A 14,689-nucleotide genomic window follows, 5' to 3' on the forward strand; every position below is an offset into this window, starting at 1 on the left:
TACTGTGATTCTCTTGTCGTGGCTTCCGAGCACTCGACGAACGAATACACGCAGCGTGTGACAGCGAAGCGTAAACTAAAGTGATCTATCGCGGTCGACTGGACGATTTTTCCGAACGTATACCGTCCGCGACCGTCGATTGTTGCGTTCACTTTGGATATTGTTTCTCCTGACTTTTGACATGTTTCACTTTCTTTCTTTTTGTTTTTAAGATGCGCGATTCACGACGCGGCTGCTCACCTTAACAGGTTTGCAATTATGAGAGTGATGCTGGCGAGTAGAATGGTCGGAGCCATGCCGCAGCTTCCACCATGCTGCATAGCCGCCGGATGTTCACCTGCAATAGAAATATGCAAATTGATTTTAGTTCCTTTATTTTCAAATCCGGACAATAGAAAGGGAGAAACAGGTTGCTCAAGAACAAAGCCATATGCCACAGTTGTCGGATACTTTTGGGACGGATCTCATACATTGAGAAACTCATTTAGTTAAATCAATTAATTTCTTGTTTGAATATTGATAAAACAATTTAATTGAACTAAACTATTTGTAATATTTTACTTGTTTTTAATAAACATTAATATCTGATAAAGTTATTTATCAGGAACAAGTAAAATGTTATAATAAATGGTTTAATTTAATTCAATTAAATTATTTTATTGCATCAACCAAGGATTTGTTTGTCCAAATAAGAAATTAATTGATTCAACTAAATGAGTTTCAATATATACAATTTTTTAAAATACACACTTTTTCAAATATTTTTTAAAGATGTTAAAGTATATAGAGTCACTTAATAATTAATAAAGTATATAGAGTCATTTAATAATTAATGTATATTAAAATGATGAAAATTAATGTAGGTCATGAACGACCCAATTATATGTGCTACAGGATGAAATCATGTGTATATTACTGAGAGAGTTAATATACATTAGATTTAATAAATGTATGTAATATATGTATAATATATTTAAAATGTAAAACATAATTAAACATAATTAAATATTATAAGAACAACTCAAAGAAAAATCTAAACACTTTTATTTTAATTATTTTATTTGAATTATATATTATATAGATTTTCAAAACGAATCATACTTTTCATTTTCAATTTTTTAATAAGCAAAGTGTTAAAACAATTCTTCACTAAATAATCTCTTTAATTTTTTAAACATTGAATATTTAAGTATTAATTTAAGTATCGATATTTGCTAAATATATTAAATTCTTTCAATAATGGACTAACAATAAGAATACTTTTTCGATTATGCACGATAAGTGCATAATTTTATTCTTTTTTATTTATATATATATATTTATTTATATATGTCAAAATAATAAGGCAAAATTATTTGAAAAAATAACAGATTCAAACTTTTTTTTATCTCGTATCTTCAATCTTAAATATCTTTACGTAATTTCTAATATTCATCTTTCTGCGATTAGTAAAATTAGTAAGATTATTATACAATTTGATAGTTGTTAGAAGTAATGTATAGAAAATTATTCGCAGAAGTTGAAGCAAATTCTATTGCATTTTATAGTTATCTATAAATCACGTCAGTTTCTTCGCATTGAATATTATCTCGAGTAGCTACATAACGCAGGAATTTAATTGTGCAACCCCCTAATTAGATTCACGATCTAGGTTAATCGTTTGTAATGCGTTAAACGCTAAGCAGGAACTTTCCAGCCTAACGACAATCTCTCTCTCTCTCTCTCTCTCTCTCTCTCTCTCTCTCTCTCTCTCTCTCTCTTTTTCTTTCTCTCGCTCTGGTAATTGGTTCCTATATAAAGGAGAAACAATCGAGACAATAAAATGCTTTATATTAAATATCTTCTATTTAAAAGTAAAAAAATTACACATTGATATACGATTATAAATTATAAATAATACATAATACAATAACAATACAAATCATAATAAAAAAAAAAAGAAAAACTTATACCTTCAATTTAAGAAATAGATATTTTTAATTTTTATAAATCAAATTTATATCAAATTCTAAAAATTTCTAAAAAATTACATATTATAATATACAGTGATAAGAGAAATATATCATTGTAATCCAACTTAAGATATATTTTAAAGGAAAATAAAAATTATGAATTTTATGTAATAATACACATATATAACAATATAATATGCATAAATATTTATTTTCAATATTCAATGACAATAATTTGTGATCACATTACCTATATGTTCTTTTCTTATTTATTATTTCTAGTTGTAAAATCTCTTACTAACAGCATTACTTTGATGTATTTGTTTACAAATGTCGTTTTCTCGAGCAATTTTTAAACTGTTGATTTTCAGTACAAATTGAAATACGTTTTCCCATATTTTTTTTAGTAACGTCATCTTTTGCACATAGTCTCACAATATGTTCGCGATAGATTTATAAAATCGTCTGTACAATTTTCACATGTTACCATAAAGTTTCACGTCATGACAGAAAGGAATAACGCGTTTAACGTGTACGTATAAGGCGCTCTAGCAAAGGGTAAAATGCGTGTCGTGATACGAACCGCGAGTGAAATATCGTTTTGTTCGGTAATAACAGCAGCTACGGCGAGCACCACGTTCAAGCGAGGAAACAACAATTTCGCGTTCTGTGTGCGACGGCGCGGTATCGTGTCGCGTGTAACATTCGGCGGCAATAAAGATAATCACAGGTCCGGTGGCAGTGTATAGCATAACGACGGTTCCGCGACTCGGTAACCAGTCCCTTCGGTAAGGTCGCAATTTATGATCAAATTGAAAATCTCATCGAGCGGAGTTTACCATTCCGCGTTTACATGGTCCGTTATCAAAAAATGATACCGGCGCGGCTCGACACTCGAAATATCGACGGGCAAGCATGGCCGACGTACGTAATTGCGTTAATGCGCAGATAGTACGTGCCAAAATGGATAGCCCCCGGGTCGCATACAGGTTTATCGAGAAATAATTGAAATTTGCGGTCAATTTTGCAGAGTAATCAGCTGTGTTTGAAATAACGTCGATGGCCAATGTGTCGACCGCGGCGACCGGGTGCGCCCTATAAATTAATTATGCAGACGAACTGTGCCGCATTAATTTTCATCCGGCACCGGAAGCGGCCGCTCTGCGAGCGGAGCGCGCGTTCGCCGGGCGTTTCCGGACGAAAGTGGGTGCGATCGATGTCTCGATGGTTCGAAGGGTGGAAAGCGCGCTACGGCCATGCGGGGCGAACAGCTGCGTGGAAACCGTGGAAACCGTGGAAACCGTCGAAGAAAGCTTGTTAAGTTCTGAAATTCGATTGCCGTGCAAACGCGCACGGTATACACGGCAAGCGGTTTGTTGCCTGGTTGTCCGAAGGTTTTGTTGATTTTTGTAGCTTGCCGACGTGGAATGCTATGAATTCAAAAACATTAATTTAATCAGGGATTGAAGGGAGGCTAGCGTATTGTAAATTTATTGCGTTGTTGGCACGACGCGTGTAGCATCGATGTCGAAATGAAGCGAAACGAAAGTTGCAAAATATCGATGCAGGTTTTTTTCACTGAATATTGAGTAGATCACGACATACAAATAAAGTGATGATGATGTAGTGTCTTTCGAATAATAATCGACTATATAATCGACTAAAACGATTGTAATTTTTCATCATAAATTTTTAGATCGTAAATCATAATCGTTTTGGTAATCATGGTATTATGAAGTAACACATACTTTTTCAAAATTTTTTAAACGTTTTTGTAATCAAGTATTAAAAATTAAAAATCTGTCAAGGTAAAATTTTGCTGAAATTTTTACTGAAAAATAAAATATTTTAAATATTGAATTAAAAAATGTAAAAATAATCAATTCTAAATCGTATAAAAAATGTCATTACGTAAATTTGGAAATTAATTTGACTATTTCGTTTGTCATGTTCATATACTTTATTCTTTATTGAAAGGTCTCATTGCTAATTTTATTGAAATCAATTTATAAATGTCGATTTTGATTACAACAAAGGAAGCGCAAAAGATGTTGATTTCAAACGGTTGCAGCTGCAGTACGAGTTTCCCGAAACGCGTGCCGGGGCTGCGAGCTCGTGATGATTGACAGGTTGGATTGGTGAACTTGCCGAACAAGATATTACATGTGTTATCGCGAGCGCTACCGGCTGACAATAGATCAAAAGCGAGAGTATGCGTGCGGCATGGCGCCGAGTACTTGCTACGACTCCAATATACGAGCCTGTCAAACTTTATGACGGGGGATTTCGATACTTGATGAATGAACGCGTGCCCGTCCCTTTCGAATGTCACACTTCAGGAACCCCCTGGCTTCCTGTCGCCGAACTTGCGTTGTGAATATGCAAGCGTTTATTGATGTGAAATTTGTCGTACGAACACAATTTTCCTGGAAAATTTTGCTATTCTCGAAAGCTGTCCCTGTTGAACAAATTTCCTCGGAAGGATCGTACGATAATGAAAAGGATGATATTTTGAATTTCTAAATTCTACTACTACACTACAAGAATACATTAAAGTTAATACAAGCAAAACTGTCTACAATAATGAAATACTTGAGATGACAGAAAGGAAAGATTAAAATATTTAAAAAAGAATCTTAATATTTAAACAAAAAGTAAACAATATTTAAGAATTTATTAACAAAGTATAAAGTGAACTGTATATTTCTAAAAATTATTTTACCTGCGGAAATGTGTGTAACAATTAAAATATATTATCTTCTAGAAATATTTAGAAACAAATGAAAATAATATAATATAAATTATCCGAACGCATAAAGAGTACCTATTTATTTATATTTTACAATCAAGAATTTATCTTCAAAGATAAGGAATATGCGAAGTTTTTTGTTTATATTAAGACGGAATATATTTATTGTATAAAATTGAGATCTTAGTAAATTATTTCTTAGTCTAATATGATGTTTTAGAGCACATCGCGTGACATTTGCTTCATATAAAAGCTATGCAGTCTATATTTACAAAATAATAGTCTACAGACTATTAATTTGCACGAAGAAGCAATGTGGAATTCTTAGAATTGAACTCACAATGAGACTATAGATCTAATAAAACATCATTGTTATATAAAAATTTATATGTATATGTGTGTAAGAGATATTTATGCAGTAGTTTGTAGTGATGTGTCAGTGGCACGTAAATCATTTGTGTGTAAGTCCTTTATATATTATAATTAATCGGCATATTTATATTATAGATTTATACTATAGATTTTTAGGCTCCCCTTAATATTTATTTTTTACATTCAAGACTTTTTTAAATAAAAATTTCCTCTAGTAATACTTTTTGCATTCATGTATACATTTCAATGTTGTTATTTATATTTCACGATAAAATCCGAGATAAAATCAAAATATTGGATATAGTAAAATACGCAAGTTAATATGTAATTGTGTATTTGATCGAATAAGCTTGTTTGGAAACTGGAGAAAAAAAGACATTGAGAATTTTTTCTCCAAAATGAATATCATGTAAATCCGATTGCGTTCTAATCGAAAACAAACGGTTAACCGTGAACTTTGATCGAATTGCGTGACGTTGTGGACATGAAAATGTGGTATTACAAGAATGCCGACATGGAAATGTTTATACGCCGGTACTTGGAGATTTTTCCGCATGCAATAGTTCTTGAATGTGTATATGCACGCGACGTTTATCGAAGAGCGTGCATATGACGCAGCAACCCGACTCAACTCGCGCGTGCTTCCTCGACGTAAAGAAAAGAGAAAAGGAAGTATGAAGAAGAGAAAAATCCAACTATATCGAGTAGAGACGGTATATCGAGTTACATAGCACAAGAAATGCTGTGTAATTTATGCAAATAAATAAAAAAGTCATTAATTCCACTCTCGAGTCTACCCAGTAATAATTTCACAATGCTCTGCGGCAATAAAGGAGATATTGCCAACCTGTTCAATAATATTAAGGTAATACGACGGATAAAATATTGCAGTTTGGTATTCTCGTTATTAGGTTAGTTTATAAGCGAATTACATTATATACATTGGAACGCGTAAACTGTCAAGAACTTACTTCTGACTTTGTTTATCGAGTGAGTCTGGCTTGTATGCGACATATCCGTGTGTTTGCGAAATAGAAATTAGTTGATATGTAAAGCAATAAACTCCCAATTTAAATGTTTTACAGTTTCTCGTACAAGTGTCAACGCAACGTAATTCGTATCATATTGTTTTGTTGCTTTTACGAAAGCAATGATTAGGAAATATATTTGATAAGATAAAATCACATCCAAAAGTAAATAAGTATTATATTTGTCACATTTGTGGTTGTAATAATGAAAATTCGTTACGTAATTTCTGATTGGTTGAAAATTTAACAAATTATCGCGTCGTAGGACTTAGATAGCAGATAATGGTTAATATACCTATGGAGATATCCAGTGCCAGTGGGTTATCTGAAAATTTCAACCGCGAATATTCAGACGTTTCCATCGCGATATGTCATTAAGACAGCTTTGAGTATCCGAATGTCCTGATTACCGGGTATGTCGCGTGAGGCGAGGGATGATGGGCTGCCGGATAAGTTCATGTCATAAAAAGAAGAAAATAGAAATTCGCTTACCATTCAGCACGTGGACCATTACGCTCGCTGGATTCGCGTTGCTAGGGACGCAGGTGTAATTTCCGCTGTCGGTCAATCTGGCTTGTGTCACCAGTAGTCTGCTTGTCGTTCCGGTATCCGTTTTCTCCGTCTCCAGGGAAATGCCGCCCCTGCGATGTACACTGAATTATCGTAGATACTTTGGCGCCATTCTCGTCATACACATTGCTACTTTGTCATTAATTCTCTTTGCAGGGAAAGGGTCGCAGTACGGAAACATCGGCAAAAAGTTCAATCGTGTATGGAACATAAATGGTATTGCAAATTTGTTCATATCGCACGTTGTCAAATGTCCGTTGATAAATGTGCACAAATAAATGTGTACATAAAAAGTTTATTCGCATCAGATATAATTCATAAACATGAACGTACGATACACTGTAAAAAGATATGTAAAATTATGTTATGTAAAAATTATGTACGGTATTATAATAGAAATATTTCAAATTTCGCATTTTTACAAAAATTAATATTTTTATTTTTAATTGTATATAAATATATTTCTATATAAAAGAAAAAATTATACATAATATTAATAGTAAATTTTATAGTTTCTATTATATAACATAATAATAATGTATGTAATATATATAAATATACATTACATATATTTCCATCTTTATGTTCATATATCAATAATTTAACATAAGAAAAATTGTAACTGTAACTTGTTCTCAAGTTAATATGTAAATAAAATTTTATAAATTTAACTTTAACTATAATTTACTTTTGCAAATTGTTTAATTATTATAAAGAAAAATAAATGTATTTATTTATTGTGATTTTACTTTACATATAAAAATATACTTTTAATAATTCAAAATTGTCCACTATAATTTTGTAATTTTACATATAATTAATTTTTTTACAGTGTATGCTAAAAACAATTGCAAAAATGTAACATTTTTAACATGTAATATTATATTATTCTTTGACATTGTAAGTGATACATTTTGCTAGAAAAAAAAAGTAGAAAAGGAACTACTTTTACATTTCTTCGTACGAAGCGTTATCTGAACTAATTCCTGACAAAATTGCCGGATCAAGGGTCATTTACTTTTTCGACTCTTGACGATTCTTCCCCGAATTGACGGGCTGACGAAAAGATTAAAGGCAGGATACTCCTACACTTTCCGCCCGATCGGCGCTACTGCAAAGTAGCGACCCGAAAAACTCAACCGAAGCCTTCCTACTCATTTAGCGAGACGAAGGAACTTTTACATCATCGAGATCTCCACCGGTTATGCGATGATAGCAGTAACATTTGCGATCGAATGGAAACGTTTATGTATAAATGTATGCATATGTATATGAAGGAAAAAAGAATCATGAAAGGGGGGGATGCAAGACTCAATCAACATACAATGTTTTTAGAAATGTTTTTTAAAATATTTGAAAAATATTTTTAAAAATAATAGATTAAATTCCTTTTTTCAAATAAAAAAAACGTTTATTTTAACATTTGAAGAAACTATTTCTTTAACGTTTAAAAAATATTTTATTTTAAAGTTTAAAAAAACATTTGTTTTTAACGTTTGAATAAAGAACAAGTTTTGGAAATAAAAAGAAAGATTAAACAATCGTTGTCAGCAAAATATCAAACTATCAAAATACTTTATTTATTTTCATCTAAAGCCCAATTTTGGGGGCTTAAAGGCGATAGTTTTCAGTACCATTTCATTAGAATATACATGAGTGAGAAATCTTATATTGTTGCGCTTTTTATTCTACGCTATGTAGTTTTTATTTACGAATCATAGTATTCATTTAGCGATGATGTCGTATATTGCTTGAATAATTAATGTAAAATAAATATCAAAATAATATTAAATATTATAAATATTTAAAAAATGCTTTCAAATTATTATTTTAATTGAATAATTAATATAATATAAATATTAAATAAGCGTTAAATAAATATTTTTTCTAAATTATTATTTCAAATGAATAGTTATTGTGAAACAAATATTTTTCTAATAAATATGTTAAATAATATTTGGTCTATTATTATTTCAAGTAAATGAATAAAATGAATACTTAAACGTTTAATAAATATTATTTTTACAATAAAACGTACAATGTATAATTAATGAAAAATAAATATTTAAAAAAACATTTTAAAAATATTGTCTGCTGATTGAGAAAAGTAAAGCTGAAAACTCGATTCTTGCAATTTATACCTGGGACTATCAAAATCTAGCACGGCTCCTCCTTGATACCAAGTAACGCTACTAGGAGGTGTACTTCGCACATTCACTTCGCACGTGAGGCTTATCGTGCTACCCTTCTTCACGTAGACATCTTCCGGTCCCAGAATCGTCGCCTGAGCAGCTGTAACATACGTTAAAAACCGTACGCTTAAATATTCCGTATCTATCTGTGCTAAGTGACAGGTTACGATCGGTATGGAAACATCAAATCGTGCTTTTAATTAAATTTGCTTTGCATGGCCTAAAATTTTACACAAGCGAGGCGTCTTTTATTCATATGAAATTTTAAGCAATTAAACAATCATAATAGATTTGAAACTAATATTATTAATATGGCCATTAAACATTAATACAGATGGCTTATTATTAAAACCCTCTTCCATGTGTTATATTTCTACATGAAATTGTTATAAATTTTTATAATGCAATATTATTGTATATCTTAAAATATTACCAGTTTTATATTATCATCAAAGAAAAGATTTGCATTATATTTGTCTTTTCAAAATCAAGTGCGGACGTAATAAACACATATTTGCAATTAACATAATTGATACGTTTTGTGTTATCCACAAATATCATAACAGAAACAACATAATTGCATTGACATCAATTCGATTAGAATATTACATCTCATTTAGATGAAACCTTCCGGTAGTTTATTAGTTAGATATCAGTTAAATATTAATTAATATTATTTATTTAATATTAATGAATCTATTCAAGATATAAAATTTATCCATTTTACAAGTTTAAAAATATTGCCGATAAATTAAATAAATCAATATAAGCAACGCATTTTTGTAGTTGAACTTCTTGTTTCGAAATTTTTAATTACAGTCGACGACTTTAAATTTAATTTTAATAATAATTTTAATAAATTTAATTTTAATAATTATTTGATGATTCCAACCTTATGACATAATTTATAAATGATCAAATAAACGAATCTCTCAGTGACTTTTGTACAATAATAAATTGAAATTGAAATAGATTATTATGTAAAAATGTTTGTAGATTAAATTCAAATCAGCAAGATAATAATCTAGAATATACAAAGAAAAAAAGGAATAAAAATAATAATATATAATACATTAGAATTTGTTATTATTAACGATAATTTTCGCATGACAAGAAAATATATTTTTATGTTAATAATTCAGTACTTACTTATTATTCAAATCATTGCTGCAGTTAAAAGGATTTAGAATACACATAAAAACATGCAAAGAAAACCATGCAAAATCACAAAAGACTAATCTGAAGAGATAGTCGAACATTTTCTAATTTATAGGGGTATAAAAATTTCGTGCCAATAAACTATCACTAATAGCCCCATAGTAGACTCTACAAGTCTACAAGCTAAATAAGTCGAGGCCGTACAAATATTGCTTGGGAGATATTCTCATTATGCTTGCATTAGGTTTTCGACGTTTCAAAAAAGGTTTCGGCGCGTGGTTCCACTGAACATTTAACGCATAGTATATTTACGACTCGCAATATTACAGCAGAGAATTAGCACGCGTTAGTGTCAGCTGTATCTGTGCAAAAAAAATTTGTCCGACAGTTCCGAACGTAACAACGCCTAAATGAAGAGCAGAGTGCTGCATGTATTTTACCTTCCTCATGCTACGACCTCAACTCATTGGTGAACGGAAACCGTCAGTGGCTTGGTCATAAATATACAAAAAACGTTTATGCATTGTTACTGCACGTAACTAAATTGCGAATAATACTTCTAGCAGCTAGCACTGTAGCAAGTTAGCATTCAATAGCTTGGAAAAGGAATCTGCTCTCTGCGTGAGTCTAACCTGAGTTGAACGTCCGGTGAATGGCGTTTGGTGTGGTGATGGCAGGGACAGGGGCACTTTCTGGAATGGGAGGACAGAAAAGATATCGAGTTAATCGATTTCGTCAATACCTATTGCTTCGGGGGTTAGGAATTGAACTAATGTTGAAAGCACTATCAGTATAATATGGATCACGTATGCCTGTAAAATATCAAAGAATATTTCTCAATGTTGGTTCTATCAAAAAATATTTCTCAAAGTTAGTTCTATTTTTTTTATTTCCTTCGTTTTTATGCATATAAATTAAGATTATTGAGATTTTTTAATTTAATACTTTTTAAAATTATTTAACCTATTGCAATACGAAATCAAACTATAACGATCCAATAAATTCCTATTTAAAATCTCTTGGATTTAAGCAATAAATGAATTATCAAACCGAATTAATTGATGAGCAAATAAAATTACATGTTATTATTTTTCAACATTTTTTGAATATCCTGTAGATATTAATATTTATATTGGAACCTGTAATTTATTTCGTTTCCAGAAAACGTGTCGAATTCTTTTGTCAGATAAATTCTAATTGTCGAAATATTTTATTAATTTTGTATTAAGCTATTATATACATACATGTATGTAGGTGCTTTACGTATTGAAAGACGAAATCGATACTGTGCGCTGGTAATAATTAAAGTAACTGTAATATTATGCCATCACTCGATCAGAGAAATAGATGCAACAAAGCTAATCGATACTTTAGGATGTTCCTCACGTGACAGACATGCAAGCGGAAGCATTAATCACTTTGGTCATGCTGGTGCGTATTCGAGTTATCCAGCAGTGTCATTCCTGATCAATCAGGTGATAGACACTTATGAAAGCGTTCAGATATTCTTTCACCTATCGTAAAATTATGTAAAATATATTTACAACAGTATAAAGTTATTACGGGATCTAGCTTAACCCTTTCACAGTTTTTCGCTTATATTAATTAAAATAAATAAAAGCTAATTTAAAAGTTATGAATTTAATGCAATGTAGTAAAATGAGTTATAATAAAATATCTATTCAGATTTATAAGGTATAATGTATATAATATATTATGAACACTACATAACGTTAGAAAAATTAAAAATTTACAAATCTATGTTTAGTATATTATATATTTAAATATAATTTTAATATAAATTGTTCCTTTTTCTTTTCTCTCTATCTCTTTCTATCTCTCTCTCTTTGTCTTCTCTTGTCTCGTAATGAAACTTGTTTGGAAAGTGTATACTTTTTCTGAATTAAGCGATCCATAAAAGGGTTATCTGAATGAAATTCTAAAGGCTTTACGACCTTGATTTTACCTTCGACTTTTAACATGAAGGCTAAATTCATTTTGGGCTCGGTGTTAACCTGGCATTCATAAATCCCAGCGTCTCGTGGTTGAATATATTCGATCCTCAGCGTCCATTCGTCGGATGATTCGGGATGCTTAACGGAAAATCTTGCGTCCCCCGTGTAAGCGAGGATCGATGACGTCAGGATATGCAAATCTCTCTTACGTATCCAGGAGATCTACAAGCAAAGTAAATGCTCAATTAGATTCTATCCGCTCGAGTACCGACCATCGATTTGCTTATCTGAATAATTGATGCGATTATTGATGTAATTGCACTTTCATTTAGGAAAATATTATCATATTACAGTTGCAACAGTTGCGTTTAAATAAAGTTACGTCCTTTCAGAAAATTTTTAACATCCTATATTTAAAAAATTTGATAGAATTTTCTTGTCATAGATTCAATTTTAATCATAGATATACTTTATACTATTTATTTTATACTGTTATACTATTACATTAGATGATTAGATATTTTCGAGAGATATGTTTTGTAATCGAAATAGAGTGGCAGGAGAAGAGCGATCGAATCTAGTCTCCCTCAATTCATCAGATGATGGCAATTAGTCGATAGCGCGATTAATCGACTCTTGGTTAATCGGTATCCAACTATCCATTTATTTGATCAATTATGTCGGCCGTCATTAATTCCTGATACTGCTGTCCGAGTCAGTTTAAAAAGCAACATCCATTTCAGTTTAGCTGTCAGTCTGTCATAGAAAATATTTCGAATTTAACAATAACTTCCGTGACTGCATAGGCATGTAATGCGTGAACGATCGGTTCGACCCATTGTTATAATGCTTCCAGCACAAACACAATGTGTAACATTTCGTCCGCGCAAACGTTAAATATTGTCAGTCCGTGTCGCAATAAATATTCCATTCGATCGATTGCATCGTCAATTGTTGATCGATCAAGCACGTTACCTGTGATAATAACTGAATTACCACACTGTTACATCAAAATTGCAGTGTAATCTGAAATTTGTCGCAGTTTGGTGCATACATATCAGCGTGTATGGCATTACAAATGAGGTATTACATTTTCGTGGTTTACAACATCGCCTATTAAGCACGATAATAAACGGTTTTCGCGGTTTAACCTTTCGGATTTTGTGGATTAACACGTTATAATCGTGATAATATCAAAAGATAAGAGCTGTATAGATTTTACTAATTGTAAGATTTAAATTGTTTTATAGGATCGTATATGATAACATAAACTATAGAAATCAAAGCCTTAAACAGTTTAGCTGGATGTTAAATGCTTGTAAATGTATGATTCTTGTGTGAATTTATATACTACGTATGTAGTCTCCAGAAACGCGCAAGATCGAAAAAAAAAAAATGATTTTTTGATCTTGAAACGTTAACTCTACTAAACTACAACAATAATATCACGAGTTAAATTGACTAGAATTTAATAAATTTTTGATGCTCATTCGCATCTTTGAAACGATCTTAATAAAATTGAATGATCTTAATAAAGTTGAATGACATATTAAAATCTGTAAATAATTAATTCTTATTGCGAAAAATATTACCTCGGCCGGGAATCGAATCCAGATCTCTTGTATTCCGTGCGAGCGCAAAGCCTTAAATTTAGCTAGATCTTAAATGTATGATTCTTATGTGAATTTATATATTACGTATGTAGTCGTGCGCTAAAATGATTTTTCGGTTTTAAATTGTTCTATTAAGAATGTTTTAATTTTATAAAAAATCTAGTATTTTCTATTTATTAACAAATAAAATTTCTTAATAGCTATTTTATTTCATTTTTTATTTCATTTCTAGCATATCAAATAAAAAAATATTATTACATAAATTACTGAACGATTTCAATCTTTATTTCGTTCAATCCTAAATTGTACGACGCTTCTATCTTAAAGTATTTGAGACCGTATTTGAATTTAATATGAAATAAAAATCTCCCCAATTCGAGGGAAATTTTGTCAGACGATCGAATCATTTTATTGAATTGCTTGAATCCCTTCCAATGCTTCGGGCTGACGCAACATCGATATTGTTTAATCGATAGCAATGGCACACGTATAACGGTCGGATTGGAAAAACGCATTAAGTCTCCTCAGACTCACAGGGGTAGTATTTGAGACAGCCGTTAAAGGTTGTCTCTTCGAGCCACCCCAATAATTATAGAAATACGTGCTGACTGGCACACCTATAAGACGTCCTCAGCGTCCCTTCCGATTCGCCATCCAGCTTCCGATTCACTTCCAGTGAATTAGCAACGGCGCGCGGTAGATTGTTAAACGTATGTTCTTTCCGGATAGAGGATGCTCTCTCACCCCCCATTCATTAATTATTCTCCATCGCATCCTTTTGAAAATTAGATCGATTTTAGAATGATCCTTCCGTGCAAAATTGGATAAGCGAAGTCTTTTATATTAATTTTATATTAAGCAATTGATAAGGATCGATTTTTGATCCAACATGCTGTATATAAGAATCAAACTTATCCCATTTTCTATTATTGCTGTTGGGCCGCTCTGGAATCTATTGCTTGGAAAAGGAGATATTTTACAATTTTATCATTGCATGCCAATTCTTCGCAAAATATTCTGATATATGTCTGTAAGATACAAAATATCATCAGATAATACCTTATCTTTTACTGAAATGTATATATATATATATATATATA

General features: G+C 31.2%; 1 protein-coding gene across 1 annotated transcript in view; it reads right to left on the reverse strand.

Moving 5' to 3' along the window:
* Nucleotides 1-219: 219 nt before the first annotated feature.
* LOC108689022 (lachesin-like) overlaps nt 220-14,689 on the reverse strand; it is a 36,132-nt gene continuing 21,662 nt past the window's right edge. The window contains exons 2-6 of the mRNA XM_018195613.1: nt 11,988-12,198; nt 10,654-10,713; nt 8,813-8,963; nt 6,594-6,742; nt 220-337 (exon numbers count right to left, since the gene is read on the reverse strand). Coding sequence (XP_018051102.1) covers nt 237-337; nt 6,594-6,742; nt 8,813-8,963; nt 10,654-10,713; nt 11,988-12,198 — 672 coding nt within the window. The 3' untranslated portion in view covers nt 220-236. The remainder of the gene's footprint in view (nt 338-6,593; nt 6,743-8,812; nt 8,964-10,653; nt 10,714-11,987; nt 12,199-14,689) is intronic.

Source organism: Atta colombica, unplaced genomic scaffold (assembly GCF_001594045.1).
Source record: "Atta colombica isolate Treedump-2 unplaced genomic scaffold, Acol1.0 scaffold254, whole genome shotgun sequence".
NCBI lineage: Eukaryota > Metazoa > Arthropoda > Insecta > Hymenoptera > Formicidae > Atta > Atta colombica.